The sequence below is a fragment of the Hibiscus syriacus genome, unplaced genomic scaffold (assembly GCF_006381635.1).
Source record: "Hibiscus syriacus cultivar Baekdansim isolate YM2019G1 unplaced genomic scaffold, ASM638163v2 tig00116970_pilon, whole genome shotgun sequence".
Taxonomy (NCBI): Eukaryota; Viridiplantae; Streptophyta; class Magnoliopsida; order Malvales; family Malvaceae; genus Hibiscus; species Hibiscus syriacus.
The window spans coordinates 81,323-105,050 of NW_024063494.1; the positions used below are offsets into that span (position 1 = coordinate 81,323).

The 23,728-nt window shown below is 33.3% G+C and overlaps 2 protein-coding genes and 1 pseudogene across 5 annotated transcripts; all 3 read right to left on the bottom strand.

Annotated features, from left to right (window-relative positions):
- Nucleotides 1-7,446: 7,446 nt before the first annotated feature.
- On the bottom strand, nucleotides 7,447-12,285 carry LOC120191544 (annotated as a pseudogene).
- Nucleotides 12,286-12,693: 408 nt separating this feature from the next.
- On the bottom strand, nucleotides 12,694-13,463 carry LOC120191520 (transcription factor bHLH30-like). The gene is made up of 2 exons (XM_039194458.1): nucleotides 13,264-13,463; nucleotides 12,694-13,191 (listed from the first exon to the last, which is right to left on the bottom strand). Exons 1-2 carry the CDS (start codon nucleotides 13,408-13,410, stop codon nucleotides 12,730-12,732), a joined length of 609 nt encoding a protein of 202 aa, XP_039050389.1. The 5' UTR covers nucleotides 13,411-13,463; the 3' UTR covers nucleotides 12,694-12,729.
- Nucleotides 13,464-18,817: 5,354 nt separating this feature from the next.
- On the bottom strand, nucleotides 18,818-22,225 carry LOC120191523 (putative oxidoreductase GLYR1). 4 transcript variants are annotated; one of them, XM_039194463.1, is made up of 9 exons: nucleotides 22,207-22,225; nucleotides 22,059-22,103; nucleotides 21,008-21,184; nucleotides 20,791-20,882; nucleotides 20,597-20,639; nucleotides 20,426-20,482; nucleotides 20,228-20,276; nucleotides 19,250-19,554; nucleotides 18,818-19,167 (listed from the first exon to the last, which is right to left on the bottom strand). In XM_039194463.1, exons 2-9 carry the CDS (start codon nucleotides 22,086-22,088, stop codon nucleotides 19,051-19,053), a joined length of 870 nt encoding a protein of 289 aa, XP_039050394.1. In that variant the 5' UTR covers nucleotides 22,089-22,103; nucleotides 22,207-22,225; the 3' UTR covers nucleotides 18,818-19,050. The 4 variants fall into 4 exon arrangements, with proteins under 4 accessions (XP_039050394.1, XP_039050396.1, XP_039050393.1 ...); XM_039194465.1 differs by lacking the exon at nucleotides 22,207-22,225 and having other exon boundaries at nucleotides 19,250-19,550; nucleotides 22,059-22,193; XM_039194462.1 differs by lacking the exon at nucleotides 22,207-22,225 and having other exon boundaries at nucleotides 22,059-22,193.
- Nucleotides 22,226-23,728: the final 1,503 nt, after the last annotated feature.

Below are 23,728 nucleotides of genomic sequence, written 5' to 3' on the forward strand. Positions count from 1 at the left end.
TCGGATTGTACCATTTCGATCTAGCGATATTTTCACACCAGTTCTGCAAAAACGTGTTCTTGAAAATATTCGAATGAGCTGATAAAATTTTAATCAAGTACGGGAAATATGCAAAATTTTGACACAAGATTTATTCATAAACTAAATTAGCATCAATGAAATGGAATAATACAATATATTAACATATACGTAAATATACATAATAAAAAAAATTAGTTAAATCACTTATGTATACAATATATTAATGTTAGGAAAATTAGTTAAACATATACATACATATATAATATCACATAATAATAAAACATTAATCACATATACAAATATAAATAAACAAAAAATGGTTGATGGTTTTAATGTATATGCGTATGTATGCTCATTTGATGTATAAAAGGGTACACAAATGTTTAATAAATATATATGGTAAACACGTGTGTATAATATAGTAAATAGAATATATGCAAAACAGATAAAACTATAATAATAACACATACATATGCGTACAAATATGTAAAGGACTAAAAAAATGGAATTATTGCAAACTGGAATTCAAACATATGAAATTAAGCAAACTTGGTAATTCAAAGGATCATAATCACATAAATAACAACTTAAAAGACGTAACAACACTTACAATAATCAGGGTATTAATCGAAAATATTAAAACGATGGTACTAAAAATACAAATAAACCTAAATGACATTCAATACTAAAATAAAAAATGTAACATTCAACATAAATATACAAGTAAAAATTACTACACATATATATGGACAAGTCAGAAAAAAAAACAAAATGTTTTAAGATAATAGACAAACAGAATAGCAGGGATCTAATGAGCAATAAACCACAAGTTCTAAATACTAAAGATGTGACTAAAATAAATATGGAGCTAAACATAATGTTCAAAACATAAATTGCACAAAGCTATAGTTCAGTAATCATAAAGAACCAAACATGAATATGTAAAATTAGCAGCCAAGAAACTGAACATGTAAACAAATAATGGCAAATAGAAAAGGACTAAATAAAATGCGAAACGAATAAAGAGCTCAAAATAGAATGTTGAACTTTCATTATATGACCTGATTGAGAGGTTACAAACTTGGAACCCAAGTGCCATTCTCCATGGGTGTAACCTTACCCTTTCTCCTGAATCGTTTTTAGTTTTACACGCCTAATATATGGCTCCCCTCCTTTCTTTTTCCTTCCTCTGATCGATTTACAAGCCAACCTCTTCCCCCTTCTTTTTATGTTCTTTCTTTCTTTTATTCTTGCATCCACCGAAAGTTTTCTCGTGATTTCGGGGTTTAGGTAAGGGTTTACTGAGATTGGTTTATTTTTTACTTTGGCTTGTGGTTTGGTGCAGGTTAGTCTCCAACATGTCTTGGGACTGTAGTGGCCGGTCAAAAATTGGTTTCTACTATTTTGTAATCTTTAACTTTAATTTTAAAAAATTACTTAATGAGAGATGCAAAAAATTAACTCATAGATATTAAGTACTGTTGTAATAAATATTATTTTCAAATTATAACTCAAAACAATCCCATATTTGCCCAATGAGATTTTATTTGAGTTTTGAATTGTAACTATAAATTCAGTGTAAGTATGAAACTTAATTCCAATATAACTGAAATATATATATATATACTCCTAGTAGGAAATAAACTGGAAGAGTAGGGGCTCCGACCGTGTTGATTGACATCGACTCTTGATGTCTGTTGCGTGTGCTGGCTGCCCTAAAAGCTTTTTGGAATCCAATCCTGAAATTTTATATATCTTTCCTTTGAGAAGTTCATATTTGGTTTTATCAGAAAAGCCATCGTTTTATTCATGCCGTATACTCTATAGTAAAAACGTAAAGTTCTATGTTTGAATATATAAATTTAAAATTAAATTATCAATTTAAAATAAAAAGATATTTAAATTATTATAAATACAAGGGCGGGCATCCTACTATCTGTGTCGATCCTCCCTATTATAGTTAAGCCTCTGGTCCAAGTCTCGGGGTTGCAATCATAAAAATGTTGAAAATCTCAGCTCACTTTCTTTGACAAATAATTAGGTGGTATGTACATTTTTTAGCCTTCACGTGCTTAATATATTCAGGCCGGCTTTCTCTCCACTCTTTCTTCCCATTTTTTAATATTATTTTATTTTGATGTAATCATTTTGCTTAAGAAGCACATTTTATCCCAAAAGTCTGAGAAAAAAATACCAAACAAAATATCTGCGAATAATTTATAAATAATGGTTTCTGAAATGATTTAATAAGGAAACTACAAGTCAAATGTCATAAAAAGTAATAAAAAAAGGATATGATCTTCCGTTTTCTTTGTAGTAATTCATGATATCGAGAGTGGGTTTAGTATGCATACAAAAATATTTTTATAATAAAGGTTTGGTCAGTAGTGTCTTCTTCAGTTTAGAATTATGGCATACTTAAGATTTAATTGAGATTTACATAGAAATTTATAGATTGTCCATCAAGAATGACAGCGGTAAAATTCAAATTTGACCTTACAAACTCAAATTATTAAATCTCAACTACTTGTACCAACATTCGTTGCGTATGCATACAATATTTAACGTATGAAATTTGTCAATATGATGGTATTTCTTAGCAGCTTTTTATTAAGAAGGTATTTCTTAACAGTTAATTCAATAAAGGTGTGTATGCAGTATGCTATGAATGAGAGTCAACTATAAAGCCCAATTTGAACTTTGAATTGGTATTTTCTTATTTGTATATAAATAAATAAAGAGAAAATTTTTTTATTAAACTTAGGTAATTAAGATAGTATTGTTCGAAAAATTATAAACCATTTGATAATGAACGTTCAAACAATTTTACCGATTTCGGTACTTAAACTTGAAATCTCTAAAGATAATAATCATCGTTTTAACCATTGAAGTAATTAGGTCCTTGCAGATAACATTTATTCATGAATTAAACTTTTAACTAGTGTGAATTTTGTTATATTCATTCTCTTTAAAGATTATTCTAGAACATCACGTTACAATAATTCGTAATAATTAGTAATATTTTTTTGAATTAATCACTAGTATTCAATCTATTGACCGACTAATCTAGATCGGGTACTACAGAGGCGAGGGCGACCTCCTAACCCTGGTTGCTCCATTCGCAAACGCCATGATTCAAACTTCTGACATTATTTAAGGGATCTAGTGCCTCATCCCACTAGAACAACTGGTTGTTGGTATAATTTTCTAAAAAATAAATTTTGACGAGGGTGGGTTATTGCTCAACATTCCTTCATTCACCCCTGCAATATAGCATACCTATTTATCTATGACAACCGATTTAATGGTGGGTAATTGTAAAAACTAAACAGTGCGACTAATTTACTCAAGATTAAATATAAAAGTTGAATTTTACGTCTGTAAACGTATATTCCATAGTTTCAAAATTGATGGCTGGTTAAAATAACAAACAGCAATTTTGATTATAAAAAGAAAAGGGAAGAAAATGACCAGAAGAGGTGAAAGTAGGTGGATAGAAGAGGATGGGTAATTCCCATCATAAATAATTAAATAAAAAAGGTTGGTAGATGGCCATGGGACACGTTGTTGATCGATAAGGATTGCATACAAGTTGGATCTGATTTTCAAAGAATCAACTTAGCCTTTTATGGATAATGCAATGCATCAATGATGCAGTACTAGTAGCACCCACATATATTGCATGCCACTCCCATAATTTGAAATGTTCGCCCAACAGTCTTACCTAAAATCCCGGCAATGTTTTTTCCTACGAGAAGTTGAAAGAAATTATTAGCTCGTATAGGATTTTGTCGAAATTATTTTTAAAGATGGAGTAAATGCTACAATAATCGTAGGAGGATGTCGGAAACATCATGCGTTTTCGGGAAGACACGAGATTGCAGCGTGTCTCTTACCTTTTTAATTTTGAAGTTCTGGTATTTCAACTAGGTGAACAATGGAAAATACGCATTATGTTCTCGACACTATAACGTTACCCTATCTGGAAATTTAATTCCGACGACCTATAAGAACTAATAATTTTTTTCAACTCCCATAAGGAAAAAAATTGCCTACAATCCCCCAAATCTTCTTAATCTATTTAATTTTGGGTTACTAATATTTGTCTTTCAAATATTATTTTAAATTATTTAATATATTTTTTTTGTCCTTATCAAAGTTTCACCTTAATTAATCCGAATCGATCCGGGTCGCACACCTAATTTAGTAGGTGAATCTCTTAACGAAATTTTTTGCATTCACAAGGACTTGAACTCAAGACCTTCATGATGATAAATAATTATATTTATAAATTAAATACAATCAATAATTAGGATGGACATGGGATCCGAACACGACGAGTTTCAACCCGACACGACCAGGTTGAGTCGGATTTTTTTTAAAAAAATTTGGTTCGAGTCAGGTTGGGTTCGGATTTAGAGTGAAAAAATACATGGTCCGACTCGACCCAAAAAATTGTAATTTTACCTTATATATTTAAGGATAATTATAATAATACCTCTCATATATTAATTTATTTCAATTAAATCTCTATTTTTAATGAATAAAAATAATATTTTTAATAAATATATTATTTCAGGTCGAATCGAGTCGGGTTCAGATTTTATCTAAAAATGATATCGGATTTAGAATGAATGGAAGGGATATATTTTTTGGGTCAAGTGGAGGATTTAAAATTTTTGAATCGAATCGAGTATACCTAAAATCCGACCCAATCAGACCCATGCCCATCCTATCAATAATCGAGAATTCCATTTATTATTTTCACTCCACCATATTAAGATCTTATTAACTATTTAGTATCTTGAGAAGTGATGAGAATTATCTAGTATGATTGAATACCGTTATATATGAAGATAGTTCCAATTTGGGATGAAAAAGGTTGAGATGACAACTTGGGATCAGTTCCAATTTAATTTTTCTCATAAACAGTGTAAGTGTAATTAGTGCTTATTTAATGGGGATTTATTTATTTTTCTAAACGAGTGATTGAGCAATCAGATCATCAGTATTCTTGTCGGAGTGTCGATGACTATTTAAGCTCCAACTTTCAACCCTCATTATATACTTGAAAGTTGGAACTCCGAAGGTTTAATAAAAGAAACATTAAAGTCGATAAATCAGATGGATTGAAATAACTAAAGTTTATCTCCATTAGAAAATATACCTTTTATATTTATGCACATCATCACACACACACACATATATATATTAATAATATAGGGTAAGTACAATATAGTATATGTTGATAACTCTCAATTATTTAACATTGAACGCTCACACTCCTGACATCTATGGTGCTTGAACCCAGATCCTCAGAAATAACAAGAATTCCTTTACCACGAATACCACTTGTTTCGTGCCATATATATATATATATTAGGTAATAAGGATTGATATATTGTGGTTAGTTCAAGATATAGTAGGGACCATTAGATTTCATGTCAAGGGAATTTATACAAAAGCAACGAAATAGTGAGCGAAAGTGCTTTGGGACATGACATAAAATTTATAGCAAAGCTTTAGACCAAAGCATGGGATAGCTTTAGAGTGACAAAGGAATGAAAGGATGCTAAAAAGAAGAGGTTGCTAATTTGAGTAACTGAAATGGAATAAGACATTTTTCCGAACAGCATAGGAAAGTAAAGCATTACATTCATATGGAAAATGTTGGCATCAGACAACAGATTTTAAGAGAAAGCAAAGCCAAAAGGTGAAGCTTCACTTCTACTTTAGCTCCTTCTATAGTTTGGTATATACAAACCCAAATATATTCAAGTCTCATTATTTTGGTTAACTTAAAATTTATTCATATTATATCTAATTCGATTTATGGCCAATAGAATGATTTTTAATTTAGGGTTTTACTTTTCATCTTTATAAAATAACAAAATAATAATGTGTTTGATAATATTATAAATTAGTAGATTTTTTTATTGTTTTAGTTGTATTCAGATGTTTTCTTAAAAAGGATAAAAAATAATAAGTGAAAAAGTTTAAATATTCTTATAGTTTATTAATAAAATATTAAATTAATGATTCAAAGCAATATAATATGTGTTCGTTCTATATGGATCCATTTTTGAGATTTCTTTTAAGACTCTGAGAATGTCCGAGATGATCTTAATTATTATTTTTAATTGATTTTTTCAAAATAAATAAATATTTAAAATTTATAAAGTTAAATTAGTATATTAATAAAAAATTATTTAATACACGCATGATATAAATTTTAATTGATACAATATCAGTTATTTCAATATTGTATATCTTATTTAGAGTCTCGAGTTAGAGTTTCAAACATTAAAATACGTCAGATTATACAAACTAAATTTTATGTAATTTACAATATATCAAATAATTTTTTAATCATAATGATTATGTCATTTGAACCTTAGTTGATTATTATTAATACACATGTACTGTCTATATTGGGTTTGTTGAAAAAGGAAATTTGTTTAGCCAACTAGGTGAAAAGTCAAAATAGAGCCGAACCACAATGGTTCATTCTTTTGGCATCTTACTTCATTTCATCTCTAAGCAACGGTGAAAGAAGAAGCGAAGTGTCGCCATAATAAGCTATACGAATTTGACGGCTAATTTTTTTTTATAAAATAAGACAATGGAATAATCAGGGTTGAAGTTGTTTTCTTGAAGATGAAGTCACTCAGATTATAGTATTATTCATCATCTCACATTTCAAAAAGTGTATAATTTCATAATTTATTATTATAATTTAATTTTTAAAGCTTTGACCGCAACAGCATAATTTTGTCAAAGGAAAACAAACATTCTATGAAAGACAACTGTATTGATGGCTAAACTTTAGTCGTTGGAAACCGAACTTCTAGACAATATATTAAAGGAAAAATTTAGATATAACCAAGAGCACTTGACTTATTAAAATGGAAAAGCCAGACAATTATAGATGTCGGACGGTTGTTTACGTTAATGGGTCCAGTAATGAAGCCCAAGTTTTAGCATTTCAGCCGAGGGGAACACGCGCGGGGTCACGGTGGTTTACGTTCATTTTGAAGTTCTGTAAAGCTAGAAGCACGCGTTTCATACGTTAATTCAAATATTTGACAATAAGTTATTAACCAAACCGTTTAAGTGATTAGAAAATAATTGTTATCCTCGGAAATTTAGAGCTCAAACACATCGTCTATAGAAATATTTGAGATTTCATTATCGAACCAGTTTCGGGTTCCAGTCGACTTCTGCAGGATTTTCAAAAGTACGGTAGTTCAATGTTAGATGAACAGCTCTAAACTTACGCGATGATACATAATTCCTCAAACATTGAATCTAATTGGTTTAAACACGACATACGAAAATTGTACTTGTCAATACAAAGACCACTAACATAGAAATCAGGTAAATTTGGCTACATGACAGCAACGTTGTTTAAACCAGTGAAAAAAAAAATGTCATATGGGAGCCAACAAATACGAGACATGAAAAGGAGGTTCTGTTGTACCATATTCGGGTAACATATGAATTCGCCTGAGTGACGTATCTCACCCATCGGTATGGATTATAGGAGCTGGATTCTTTACTATCTGCAAGTATTTCACCTTCAACAGGAGAGTGATATTGGTATCAGAGATATTTTAAAACAGTGAATTAGGGTTAGAAACATTGCTGAGATTCATTAGACCTTTTGCTTCTATCAGCCAAAATAAAGAATTTCAATCCTCTAGGAAACTACCGGTAAGAGTAGCTTTACCTGTAGCCTTGAAACATTATACATTGGTATTGTGAAAGTCATGCTAACTGGTCCAGCTTCCTTCGTGATGTTTGCTGAATTAAAACCATAAATATCTCATCAATGAGAAAGGAACTTAACACATTTTCTCAATTGAATTCATCATGCTGAGAAAAAAGAAATTCAGAAAAAGATATGGATAATGCATACCATGTGATTCCTGTGAAAACGTCAGCTTTGCACGAAGTATATGTTCAGATCCACCAACGATCTGTCAAGCAACACAAAATGATTAGATCAAAAGGAAAAATCTACCATATAATTGATAGAGAGTGAAATCTTCTCAAGGCATCTGTATTTTTTTAACTTCTTCAACCCCCATTCAAGTTTCTTGTTTGCTTCTTTGAAATCTGTTCTTTGTCCAACAGCTCCAGGTTCCAACTCAAAGCTAGCTCTGCAAGACCAAGTCTAGAAGATGTAATCCATTGGAATGTATCTGTCTCGCCATGCAAGATATTGCCGGAGAAAAGGAAGATACCTGGTGGTATATTTAGGAAGTGGCATCTGTACGACAACCGTGTTTGCAGTAATGTTTGAAGGGAACTCTGAGCATACTTTAATAATCACTTCAGCCTAAAATGTCAATACCCAAGAATAAAGATTGGAACCCGGAATAAATGTTCTACAATTTCAAATTTATATCAGAACTGAATGAATTATTTGTATATGAAATAGGTTCTTATCTTATTACTTTTAGGAAAATTACATGCTCATGGATTATGTGGAAGAAATATAATGAAACCAATATAATGCATGGAAAAGAAAGACAAGCACACTTTAAGTCGTCCTGCTTCTTCAATTAAACAGTTAATGCGGAAAGGAGGCTTAAATTCCTGCGTCATTCGGTAGTTCATGACAGGAAATTCACCGTCTGGTGGTGCCTGAACAACAGTACTTAAACATGAGACCAAATAATGCAAATATATATCTCCAGTCTGCAAATTTTTCTAGCCGCAATCAACTGAATTTCATTCACCAGAGCTAGAGTCCTATCCATGTCAAAACTATCAAGATGCACTGATTCATGAAAGTTACAATCATCGAGTATCACAGCGCCCGAACCAGATGTTCTATAATCTGCCACATCTAGTAGACCCAGCAGAACGACAAATCATTGGTTTGAAATAGAGGTTGAAAGGTAGATACAAAATAGTAGGATAAACCAATATTGCCAAGAAGATTCATAAAAAAATAATTGTTGCAATTGAAAATCATGGCTAAGGGGCTGTTTGTTTGCCTCTTAATGGAACCATTCAGCTTTGAATGTTGAACCGTTCAACATTCAACGCGTTTTTCGCCCTTTGAAATTTAGTGCTGACTGATTCAGCAAAACAGTACTGAATGATTCAGCACAGAAGTACATTTTAAATGATTCCGAGCCATTATCAAACAGCAGTCACATTCATAGCTAATTCATACAAAGCCTCTGAATCATTCAGCATTTGAATTATTCAGCGCTTAATCATTCTGAAGTAAAAAACAACCCCTAAGTATCATATACAAAAAGCAACTGAACAAACGGAAATAGTGCTTATTGATAAAATCATACTTTCAAATATCTGTTCAACTGTTTGCAATGAAAACTTGAAGGCGGCAACTTTAATGAAAGACAATTCTCAAAATAATATACATATCTTATAAAACAAAAGAGATACGAATGGGTAAATGTAGTACCATAGATTGATCCCCCTCCTCTTCCTATGCTCAGGTCTTCATTAAGAGCTAGTCGAATTTCTGGATTTCCTGACAGATAACTTTTCATTTGAATAGTGCCATCAATCTCGGAAGTCAGTATATACCCCTGTTTTAAATATCATTAATTTGGTTAACGGCAGTTCATTTAATTGTGCACGACATTATGGAACATATGTATGAACTGCAATTTTTTTTTTGAAAAATTAATCAACTCAAAATGAACAAAATGGTCATTATTTCACTTTATTTAGTTCAAAAGGAGATGGAATTAATGAACATATAGGTAAAAATTTGTTTTAAGGGGAAAAAAGATAACAGCTCAACTAATCCACAAAAATATTAATGACTTAACACCCAACTTGTCTGAACACCAACTCAACCAATGACGAATAACTGTACGCATTAGATTATAAAATGTCTAATAACTAGAAATTTAACATTTAAAATTTTCCAAATTAAAATAGAAATGCAGATACTCACACTAGAGCTAAACGTGACACTGATTTCTCAATTATATCCACAAAAATTTCCTCCCTTTTCCGACCTCCAGGCTCATTAGCTACAACAGACTTTGTAACAGCTGTGCCTGGCATTCTTTTGGTTCCTTTCTGTATACATCCAACATTGAACAATAAATTACTTCACTAATGCATTTTTGAAAAATAAGGGAGTACGATTTATATTAAGGTTTATAACCAGGTAATCTCATCATACCATAAAGATGGCAGCAGGGCCAAGAGGCTGCAAACGTGCAGCGTCAACCACAATTGGCTCATTAAAAACATAGGACTTCAGAACTTCAGTAGAGGTTTTTGCACATAACCAAAGTCCTAGTGAAAAAGAAAAAAAATACCAGGGTATGTTAAAATATTTTCATAAGAACAATTGCATAGCTAACAGTAAATACTTTACCTGACTTTAAAAAGGCTTTAGCACATTTCATTGAAGAGAAATTTTAAATTTTCTGGCATACAATTTGATTCTAAAATGCAGTCTATCATAATTTCTTATTGAATTCTCAAGCAAAGCCACGATGCAGTAATCCCTTGGAAGTTGATTAAGAGTAGCAAGCATTTAACCCAAAGTATTATATACAGACTGAAAAGTTTAGTATGAAAAAAACTTACAATGACTTCGTCAAGCAATTCATATACAAGAACAAAGTTCTTTCGCAGTGAATCTTCACTTAAAATCCCTAAATAATCTTTAATGACACGAGCAATCCTTTGCAGAAGTTCCAGTACAAGAGATGGTGACACGTTAACTCTTGTGGTTGCAACAAACAACAGCCCAACAACCTTCACATGGAAGTAGTTCACACCATCCACATTCTATAGATGGGGAAAAATGATACAGAAGTATTAGATCACTGCACTGGCTTGTATGCTATACAATCAAGTAAAATGTGCATTGGATTATACCAGCCATTGATTAAAATAAAAATTTGGAGGTGATTAAATCAATCTAAAAACTAAGCATATCCATTTACTGCAAAAAATTTGTTCAGACGGCATAAGGCCTGATATTACATTCTTTAGTAATATAATATCTACAAAGACAGGGGGTGCCTCCTCTTGTCCATCCTCTTTCCAGAACTTCACTTTCCGGAAAAAATCTCTGCACTTCCTTTTGGTCCTTCACTTCGATCTGCAGTAACAATCATTCAATCAGTGTCATGCCTTGGGCTGTAAAGATCTTTGCATTCAATAGAATCAAACCACAAGTGTAAATTAAAATTATAAATAACCAACAGTTATCTTGCATTAGGTACATGCTTATGTGCCAAATGCCAATTGTAAATTCAAATAAAGGTCATTAATTTCCATAGGCATCATGAATTTCAGTATCCAGAAATATAGCATGCAAATCAATTCATAGATTCAGTCATTGGTTTATCAGTAAAGAAGAATTTGAGGCTCATACTGAAGGGTGATATGGGAGGAAGTGCTGCAATATGCTCTTTGCAAAGGCATCCTTCCTCATGGCAGCAGGAGTTGAATTGGGCAATTGAAAAACTGAAAGGGACGGTTCTCATTACCATTAATTTAAGGTTGACATGGAATGCTCATGTGTTTTTGATATGGAAGGCGAGGAATAATAGGCAATTTAGCAACAAACAGAAACTGAGTAAGAGCAGATTGGCGAGCTAAAGGAAATGGTGAAGATTATATTGACAGAGGCTAGAATCAACACGAATGATTTAGTCAACAACCTTGTATAGCACAGGGAATTAGACAAACAGCATAGACTGGAGCATACCTGTATACTTCTTTGAAAAAATTCTGCATGATTCATGATTGTAGCAAATCACTGCTTACTTGGATAAATAAAAAAATTCTCAAAAAAAAAAACAAAAGAAAAGAAAACGAACCGGATGCTGATCTAGACGGATTCGAGAATCAAGGTTGAAAAATTTTCAAAAGCTTAATTAGCATCAATTATACTTCAAAATGCAGGATAGGAGAAGGACTATTTTAAATCAAATATTTTCTATTCAACTGAACAGAGCAAGAATCAGATATGAAATAATTCAGATCTAAGAGCTCAATTTTCGCACAAATTATTGATAAAATATTCAAAAGTAAGGATCTCATTTCAATCCATATATCGCAAGATTCCAATGAGAACAAAATATAAAAAGGAGAAAATGAAATTTAGATCCAAAGAGAAAATAAGAAGGGGAACTGACAATCGCGGAAAACAATGTTATCGCCCCGCTGAGAAAGCACGAAGAACTGGGAGATCATGATTATCGGCTTCCAACCCGTCTCCTCCGTATTTTTCCATCTGTAAATTTGGTTGCGATTTTGATTTTGGTTTGTTTTTGTGCACAGCAACCAGATGTTTCTTTTTAGGTCAATTTTTGTATTAGACCCTAAACAATGCTTTTAGTTATGATTAGGTCCTCATACCTTAATTTAATCATTTTAAATCATTTTATTTTAATTATAATAAGTTTCATCAGTATATGCTCATGCACCTTGAATTTACGACTGTTGAAGATGATTATACTCACGGATAAACCAGGCCATTTCAAACAATAAGAAAGAATCAAATAAAAGGAAAATCAGTTAGCAATACTTGAAGACACATCTTTATCTGTATACTATAATAAGACATCCCAAATTACTCATGATTTTTATATATGACCAACTGAGACTATATCTTATATATATACATTCAGTTTAACCTTATTATATATTTTTTTTTAATTTATTACTAACGAAACCAAATACTGCCTCAGCCTACCAAAAACCATGGCCAGTTTCACAATCCGACCCAAAAATCCGAGCCCGTTTACGTCCCTTTTCTTGGGCTAACCTAGAAACCCGATTCTCCACCACATCCTTTAAAGCCCGTTTCAATAGTCCAATCTGCTCCTCGTCACCGCTCCATTGCATCGCCACAACGCTTTTGGTCCGCCCACCAACCGTCGTCATCTCAGCCCGAATCACCTTAGCCTGAACCGACCTGATCGCCCGACTCAAATCGTGGTTCAAACCCGGTCTATCCTCGCAGCAAACCGTGGCCTTCAAAAACTTCCCTTCTTCATCACAAAAGCTCAAAGCCGCCTCGTCGCATTCCCCGGGGAACGGTTGACTGTCATTAATACAACCGTCTCGGTGGCGCCGCCCTACGTCTTCCGTCTGCCGCTTTAACTCCCTCGCGTGATGGACAACCTCCGCCAGCAACGAAGCCTTATCCGTCTGTCCCCAAAACAAACAAACAAATTAAACAACGTTAACCTTAATAGCAATATACTATGTTTTGTTAAGAACCTTGGTGGTGTTGGGGAGGAGTGAGCGAAGAGTGGATAAGTGGGCATTGATACGCTGCCTCCGCCTCCTTTCAGCTTCCTTGTGACTCTTACAGGCCTCCATTGATTTTCTCTCTGATAAAGCGTTGATGGTATCGTCACCCTCCATTAAAGTGACCGGACAGTCGTTCTCAACACCGCAGAAACTTTTCAGAGGAAACATTTCCCCATTACAATATAAAAGGAGGAGAAGAAAAATAGAATGAAGCGAGACGATAACTGTAGTTTGGAAATTACAAGAAGTGCAAGTGAGAGTAAAAGTACTCAGACAAGCACTTGTTTTTTTCCCCTTCTTCTTTCTTTTTTAACGCTACTGCTGATAATGACTTTTACTTGAGGCGAATAATCGTTATCCGAGGTGGGACTTGGTTAGAGTGCAGAAAAAAATTAAAATAAAAGACCAAGTAAAAACAGAATAATGGTCAAAACTCAATTAACTAGCACGTCTCTGTTGGTAATTTTGACTGTTATTATTATATAACTTTGGAGACAATCATTTTGGAAGGTGAACGAGTCACGGCGGGCAAGAATGACGGTGGCTGGCGCCGGCAGCATTTGTCCCAGCAGGGCAGGAGCTTGTCATGAAAATGGTGATACGGCCGGACTCTATATATATGTAGTACTCGTTTCATTGCTTCACTTTCACACGCATTCCTTTGTTCCTTTTATATAATGATGGTCATCGTCTCCTGCTGCTATCACCTGTATATGTGTAATGTAAATTGGTTAATTCAACACAATATATTAGTCATTGTTATGCTGATTCACGTCTTGCCTGCTGTCACCGTGTCAGGTTCTTCTGCAAATAGCAACTTTTTCTAATTGTGTTGATTTATATCTTAGTTTGCTTACAATAATTTAGCTTTGTAAAAAACTAAAAAAATGGGATTTTGTTAAGTTTATTATTTGACCAAGGTCCAAAGAAATTGATGATGAAATTTGAAAGAAGATTAAAGAAGAACAAACTATTTTTTGTCACTCAACTTTGTTTGTATTCCTGTTTTGGTTGCTCAACTTTAAGAATTTTCAATTTCATTAGTATTTTTTTTAATTTCGTTAATTTTGATCATATGGCCATTAAGTATTAAATATCATTTAAATATTTTTGATAAATTTTTACAAAAAAATAAGCAAATTTTCTTTTCAAATTCTAAATTTTGAACTCTATTTGATTCGTCGATGTCGAACTATTTTCTCTCAAATCATAATAGTGTTGAGGTTGAGAAGGAAGAACAAAAGTAATATACATCAATTTTAGTATATCAAACAATGGATATTTCTATATCAGACTAAGATAAGATTGAAGATTTGATTTGAGTTTTTATTGATTTCAAAGAAAATCAAACTGAGAAGGAGAAAGAGAGACAAAGGAGAACATCTTAATACCAAATATGTTGCAAACGATGATCGACGACAATGGAGAAGGATTCCAACCATAGAAAGAAGAAAAAATACAAGTGATAGTGTAGTTTACCAAATTAAAAACAGATTAAAAATTATCAAATTAAAAAATACAAGTGACCAAAACGAATGATATTATAAAATTTTGTGATCAAATTAAACAAATGAAAAATTAAATGATCAAAATTAAAAACAGAAATAGATTGACAATGTGTAGAATTGCATGTGAGAGTGTTGGGTTGGGTGGACCACCACTAGGTAGGGATGCACAAAAAATTCGAATATCTGATTTTGTGAAAAAAAATATCTGAAACCGGATTTGGGAAAAATCGATTTTTTTTAACCGGATCGGATTTTTTTAAACCGGTTATTTTAACCGGTTTGGAAAAAAAACCTAGATCGGTTTTTTTACTGGATAAAAACCGGTTTGAAAAAAACCGGTTAAAAAACCGGTTTTTATCCGAAAAAACCGGTCTGGGTTTAAAAAACTAGCCGTTAATATAGCCGTTGGGGGGTTGTGACCGTTTTTGACCCTTTTTTCTTTAAAAAATTACCATTTTACCACCCTAAACATGTATAAATAGGTTGGGGATGTATTTAGTTGATTACAACTTTCTCAAATCTTATTACACAACACCTAAACATCTCTCAAATCTTATTTTTGTAATTTTTTGTTCATTATGAGTAACAAGGTTGAATCTTCCGTCGGGGGAAACCTTGAAGTCGTAAGAGTGATCGAACACACTCGAAACAAAGATATTTAGGATCACTACGATTTATGTGAGATGCCAAATGGCTCGAGGAGGGCGCGTTGTAAACTTTGTCTAAAGTTGCTTGCATTGGAAGGAAACACAACGTTGAAGAACTATTTGACAAAATCATGCAAGGCACTTCGCTCAAGATCGGATCCAAGTCAATCGAATCTTACACCGCAAGGTGGTGTTTTTGTTTACGATAACGAAAAATTACGAGAAGCGTTTACAAAGTTCGTGATTACAAAAGCATTGCCGTTCGACCACTTTGATGATGAAGATTTCACGACAACAATTCAACAACTAATGCAACCACGTTATACTCAAGTAAGTCGTACTACCCTTAGAAGAGATGCTATAAAAATGTGGCGTACGGCGAGGGAAAAAATGATTTTAGGATTCCAAGAACACCGTTATGGTGTGTCGCTTACATGTGACGTTTGGAGTTCCCCTCATAATACCGAAAATTTTTTTTAGCCGTTACGTCACATTGGTTAGATCAAGATAATTGGCAAATGATGAAAAGAACAATCGCGTTTGAATTATTCGGTGAGCCGCATACCGGTGCTAATTTATTTACACTTTTAAAAAGGGTAATTTGTCTTTATAAATTATAAAATAAAGTTTTTTATATCCTTTGATAATGCATCGAATAATACAAACGCGGTTCCAAGATTGAAAATATTACTTTCACCGATTTTAGACGGTGCGTTTTTTCATACCCGTTGCGTTGCACACATAATTAATTTATCCGTGCAAGCCGGTTTGGAGGTTATTGAGCCGATTAGATTAGAATTTAAAACAATGATAAAATCGGTTCTTTGTAACAACAACAAAAGACTAAATGATTATAAACGATTTTGTAAGTCCGTTAATAAAAAAGCTTTGGGTCCTAATTTGGATTGTCAAACTCGTTGGAACTCAACTTGGATGATGATGCATACTGCCTTAAGGCAAAGGGAAACATTGCAAACATTTCACGATCGGCTTTTCGAGAGGGGTCATGTCCCAAACATTTATCCGGATTCGAGTTGGGAAACTATAACCAAAATAACCGATTTGCTTGGGGTTTTTAAAAATGCAACAACTTTTTATCCGGTGTTTATTACCCTACTAGCCGTTGGTTCTTAATCAAATATTTTGTTGGCTACCCGACTAAATGACTTTGAATTTGAAACCGAAGTTTTTCAAGAAATTGGCTTTGCAATGAAGGAAAAACTTTTAAAATATTTTAAGGAGATTCCCCCCATTTTTACTTGTGCCGCCGCTTTAAACCCAACGTTAAATGTTGGCGGGGTTAAAACTAATTGAACAAATTGCGTTTGCTTTTAATCTAACCGATGATGAACCCAACTTTGTCCAAAACCAAATAAATATTTTAACAAATATTTTCGAGACATGTTTGCAATTTATTTAACTAAATACAGATCAAGTAGTGTAATACACGATCAAATGAGAATGAATGTGGAATCATCTAGTAGACGTCCAAGTAACATAAATTTGAATCTTTTTAACACTCTTGTAAATTCCCAATCCAAACGTTCACGTACTACCACCCCAAGTAGCGAGTTGGGAAATTACATGTCATGCGATTTTCTATCAAAAATGACATTTGAAGAGTTTGAAAGTTTGGATATTTTGGCTTGGTGGAAAGAAAATGAAGCACAATTTCCGATTCTAGCCGCCATGGCCCGTGATTTACTAACCGTCCAAGCTTCTACGGTAGCTTCAGAATCCGTTTTTTCTGTTAGTGGTAGGGTTATATCGCAACGGAGATCAAGACTAAGTCCCGAGTCGGTGGAAGTATGCATTTGTTTGAAGGATTATTTGGATGGAGCGTCTCGTAAGCAACATATTACCACCCTAGAAGATGCAATTGATGCCGATTTGGAAGCAAACTTACACATTGAAGAAGTTGAACTTGGAATATCCCCTCTAAACGAAGAAGGAGAAGATGATGAAGAAGAGATGGCAATGTAGTTTATTTTTAAATTTTATTTCAATTATCGTAAACTTTGTTTCAATTATCGAACTTGAAGTTTTTAAGTATTTGAATTTATCGAACTTGGAAGTTTTTAAGTATTTTAATTTATCGAACTTGGAAGTATTTAAGTATTTCAATTATCGTAAACTTTGTTGCAATTGATGACGATGTAATTTTAATAATATTAAAATCGGTTTTTTTATAACCGGATTTTAAAAAAAACCGGTTTTTTTAAAACCGAAACCGGTTACACCGATTAGGATATCCGGCCCTCCAAACCGGTTAGAAACCGAACCGGTTATTTTATAAACCGGTTTTTTTTCTATGGGAAAAAACCGGATCGGATAAAAACCGATCCGGATCGGATAAAAACCGATCCGGATCGGATTGAAATCCGAATTCTGTGCAACCCTACCACTAGGTATCGAACACTGTAGAGAATTGAGATCAACATCTAATGGCAGTGACCCGTCCCAACAACGTTGGTAAATAGATTTCCATTTCGGTTCCTAACATCATAAACCTCCCTTCACTATCTATCTATGAACGTGACATTTCCTTTGCCTCAATCGGCAGACCCAACTCAACTTGTGTCTCATGGCTCATGCTTTCCTTCATTATTTCTACCCACACCGAGCCAATAAATATGAAACAGACGAACAAGTAATGAATATTTTAACATTACAAATAAAGAAGGATTATTATTGAACTTACAGAATTAGATGAATTATTTAATTATTGAATGAGAGTGGCCATGATCTCTTAAATTATGTTATCAAGATGCCGTAATGATCTTAAAGAAATATGAGTAGTAAAATACGGAGAAGAGGAGGTAGAATTTGAGTTATTAATGAAAGTAACTTTACATTGAAGGAAAAACACAAGAGAAGATCCGAGTGATAGCAGGCAAAGCTCTGGGGACGTCCTTCCCATATTCCACTGCCAAAACGCAAGGCTCTGAGGGGACCAACTTCAGAAAATGACAGTTTGGAATACGTCGTACGTGGATATATACCCTCTCCTCTTCTTGTGAAATCAAAAGCCGAGGAAAGGTAAGGGAAGAAATGGAACCTAAAAGACGGTAGATAGATGGGACATTGGTGTCACTTGCACATCAAAATGGAAGGTCCTTTAAAGGCAAAGGCAACTTCAAACACTGTTCCAACTCAGGGGTGTCCCTTAAATCAGCCCAACATCTGTAAATTTTGTACAGGCAATGCCCCTCTAAGCTTTTTCAGCTTTGGTTCCCTTTATAACCACTTCTTGATAACATGGAGAGAAAAGTGACAAGCTGAAACACCAATAATTGGGATGCATTTTGCCCATTTAGCTGCAAAATATGCGGTCATGTATGAAATTCGGATCCCATTAGGTACAAGTCACTCCCAATTTTTACCCATGGCTATTTTATCCTCTAGTAAAATTTCAAAGAGATTTAAGTTTTACATAAGATTCTAGAATTCAAGTGGCATAAGTTGTCTGATTCCACTGTCTTTGTTCATGGATGAACTAAAATTTGTAAGCGTACAGTTCATAGCTAAGTCATTTAAGCCGCATCACAAATGTATTGGAATAGTACCATGCCATGGGAAATTTGTTCCGACATACTTGGCTATATGAGTCCGTTCTTGTCAAATGGTGAACCAGGAGGTGCAATCAAACCCAGACCTTGCATCACTCTTGTTCTTCGGGTACCTGACTTGGGAGATTCTCCTGGTGAAGCTCCTTTCTGAGGGATACAATTTAGTTTAAGAACCAAGTTTTCAAGGAACTTGTAGGAAAATTTTTGGGGAAAATAGGTGTATACTCACAGAGCTTTGGCTACCAGTCTCCTCATTTTCCTCTTTGGATGTTCTTGGCCTATTCGGCTTCGACTTTTTCTGCTCCTCACCTTGCTTTGAAGTTTTACCCCTCTTCTGTTCCTTAGAAGTTGAACTCTTGGGCTTTTCCTTGGCACTTCTACTATTTGGCTTCTTTTTCTCTGCAGTTTGGCTGTTTTTCCTTTGTTTCTTCGGGACACTCGATTGCTCATTGGCTTTATTCTTTGCATGTTTATCGGTACTAGGGCTCTTTCTCTTGGGTTTCTTGGGAGTTTCATCTTGTTTGGAAGTCCTGCCTTTAGAAGTATCAGCTCCAGTGTTTGTTAGTCCATATTATAAGTTTTTATGATATCAAATGTCTACTTGGAGCAAAAGAAAGAAAATTTCCAGCAAGTAATCCAAGTTAATTCAATAAAACATTGAGATGAAATCCTAAGCATATAAGAAAGGTCTAAGAAGCAAAGCTCGGTGTGAATAATATACCGATTCCCTTGTGAGTGTAACGTCTAGAGAGTAAGGACTAAATGAAGTTCAAAAGAAAGAAAAAAAAGCATGCTAAGGTATCAACTTCTCTTTATTTGTTTTGGTGGGAAAACAAAGAGATAGATGTCGGTTCTCTCAAATCCGAAGCTCCTAATCAGTTTTAGATGATCATCTGAAGAACCAATGGCCAAGTGCCATCGACCTGCCTCAGCAATACTTATTGAAGTCTCAAGGAGGTTTCACTTTCTGCAGATAAACCGACAGCTTGTGTTGCGACATTTGTGAAAGCTGATTATACCAAAGCCGGAAAGTGAAAATGATTTATCACATCAAGTTCTGCTGTAAATAACGTAACTTTGAATACCATACATCAAATTTCGACATCAATATTTCATTGCAATAAAGCTTTTCAATCCTAGAGTAGAACTGCAGCAAAATAAACTAGAATCTAATCAGGAAAATAGATAAGCACACTAAAACACTAACCTGTAGCCTTAGATCCTTGCCCCTTTGGTTTAATAGATTTCTGGCGAAGCTGCAGCCATGTCCAAAATATGGGAGAGCCATAAATTACAAATTTTAGGGATAATTTGCTTAACTATATAGCTTTCAGAAAAAAGGGGAGAGCCTTCGGACTGTTGAAAGGAGACAATGATATAGATGAGAGAAAAAGAAACCTATTACCTGCTCCAAAGTTTTGCCAAGAATGTCGTAACAATTACCATTGTTCTGTTCCAGAATCTGTCGATGTAGAAACAGCACATCAAAATCATTTAATCAGTAGAATACAACCATGCAATCTAATTCACATGAGTGGTTGAATAAAATAGATGGAAACTCATGATTAGAACTTACCGTTTTAAACTCGGAATGATATTTCATAGGGTCTGCATAAAAGCTGCAGAGGGGACAAATAACACACTTCAATCCTAGCTTACATTTTGTTGACACAATTAAATCCTTACATTTTTTTATATCTCAAACCAATCAACGTTAACACATCTTTCTCAAAGAAACACAATAATCAAGTAGGGAAACAGAGAACTGACTACTCATGGCTCCCATATAAACGCACCAGCACCTTCCCCCGTGATTTACCTCCCGGTTTACTACTCTCGCTAACACTCTTCTCATCAACAACCTGACACGATATCGATCATTAGAATCCACGGAACTGGACTATTATGTTCAAAATGCTAAATAATCATTAGAAGGCTGGAAAAAAAGTAGTTGCAAAAGATCAAACAACCACTGCATTAGGCATACCACTGCTGGCCACCATGAGTTTCCATGGAGTTTGACCCATATTAAATCTCCTAGCGACACCTGCCCTACCAACTGCAGGGACGCAGATTCCTTCTCCCATTCATTGTTATCAGTCATTTTGCCACCAGCAGTACTATTGCCCTCCGTACCTTGTATTTTTTGTGATTCACACATGATCTAGTTTTAAAATCCAATATGTTTAAAAATAATATCAGCAAAATTTTACACAGCAAAATAAAAAATCCACGGGAAAGTCTCACGTGCGGCAGGTTTAATATACGGCTAAGGAAATGCGCTACCGGTTTTGTTATTATTTTTTTAATAAAACCGATAAAAAATTACCGGAAACATTATTATTTCTATCGGTTGTATTATTATTGGGCGCTTTACCGGTTTTGTTAACATATCCGGTAAAGAGCTACCATTTTTGTTATTTTTTCTATCAATTTTGTTATTATTGGGCATCTTACCGGAAATGTTATAAAACATTAAATGTTTTAAGTAGAAATAATAATGGTTTTTGTTAAAAAATAATAACAAAACCGGTAGCGCATTTCATTAACCGAATATTAAGTCTGGCTAACAGTATAACTTACCAAAATCCACCTTAGAATAGATATCACAGTAATAGTCTCTTAACATAATTCAACTAATAAAAGATATATATATACATATATATAAAAGTAAAATCTTCACTGCATTCGACTGTCTTTCCAAATACTCAAACATCTCAGATTCAAATCCAACAGAGTTAAGAGAAATTTTTATTTGGAAATAAAGGGATACATCAAAAAAGGTAATTGATGAGTATCATAAACCCTAACAATAAAGTAAACTGTACATGCAAATCTTCAAAGATACTGGAAATGGCATTACATTTTTACCCTTTGTTTGGTTAGCAGGAAAAGGAAATTAAAGAAAATTATTTTTTCCTGTCATCAACCAAGCAAAACCCAAAACTTGAGCTACTTTGTTCCAACATTTTGTGATCAACCAAAGCCATACGAGGGAAAAAAGACAGACTAAGAGAAAGATCAAATTAAGAACTCACCGTCTTGGCCAGGATCGAAAATAGGTGCATGATGCGAGACAGTAGCTTCGATGCAAATGAAAAAAGAGGTAAAGAAAAGGAGGAATTTTTAATGGAGAGAGACCGATGAAAGTAATAAGAAATTAGTCGAGAAAAAGAAAAACCCCACTATTTTTTCTTTGGGTAGCTGCCTCGTCAGAGTAACTTGTGGATCCCACTGACTACAGTGCCAATAATGCCTCCATTTTAATGCCCCCATTAAACGTATAATTTTTTATATTTTTTACCTTTCTTTTACAGGTTTCAGTCAACTAGTCAAGTTCTATTTTTTATGTTGGAAAATAGTTTCGGACAGCTTAATTTCGTGTTTAATGATGTTGGCCGGCAAAAGTGTTTGAATAATATAATAAAAAAATAATCTTCATATAGTGTAGTTTAATAATTATTTATTTATATAGGATGTTTGTTATAGTGATTATTATAAGTCTTTAGGAACACATAGTGACTTTCATAGGTCTCCAGGAACACACGATAACTTATGGAGTACTTAACGACCTATGGAGCTGCAACAGTGAGAGAAGAGTTGCTGCAACAGAAGAGTCTTTATCGCAAGGAGCATTTGGTGACATATGAAACACTTAGCGACCAATGAGATTACTGTAACAAACAACATAATTTAAAAAATAATTTGAATAGAATCTTATATGAAGAAATTTTTTTTCAACGCTCTACATGGGCGAAGAAGCCGATGTTTGCTTGTCTTGCTGCTAATTGATGCCTGATAACTGATATTTTTTTTTGAATATATAGTGATACTTCCTTTCAGTAACTAGACCTTTTCATCGAGAAACCATTTTTTTTCATAGTGTAATTTACGGTTTCTTAATAATTGAAGTTAGTATTATTTTCCCCAAAATATCAATTGAATTCTGTTTTATTTCGTTTTATGTTAAAAAATACCATTGTGCAACTTATTCCTTTATCTATTTAAAGATTTCTAAAATCTATAGTTTAATTTGATTTTTAAAAAATATAAAACCATTAAAAGACATTATTATCTTTAAAATAAAATTTATTAATTTTAATTTATTATTTTTTTTATTAAAAATGAATAAGATTTCTTAACAAACAGTGTTTAATTATATGAGAAGATAATTGTGAAATGTATATATGAATTAGAAGAAGTGAATAAAGCAAGTATAAAACATAAAATTTATAAATAAATGTTTACGTTGACATTGTGGAATTTACGGCATCCAAGTTTCATGTTTGTTAAGCACTTAATGTGTTCAAGTTTAATGAAAGTACTTAGTGTATTCAAATATGCACTCTGTCTGTTTAATTTCCATGATAGTATTTTGTGTACTTGTCTTTCAGTTTCGATATAACACCTCGTGTTTTTAATACTTTATGTACCCACAATATAAGATCAAGAAACACTTCATGTACTTAACATTTTTTGTGCACATGTTTCAAGTTCAAAATAGTACTTTGTGTGCTTAACATTTTATGTGCTTCAAGTTAGTATTTTGACTAAGAATACATTGACTTTAGTTAAATTTAGTTTATGAAAAAAAGGGTATGCTCTGTTCTACTATAATGATATAAAATATATGATAGTTAATAATCATGTTGTGATGGATACATAATTTTTTTTATTAATGTGAGATAAATACAAGATAATATATGTT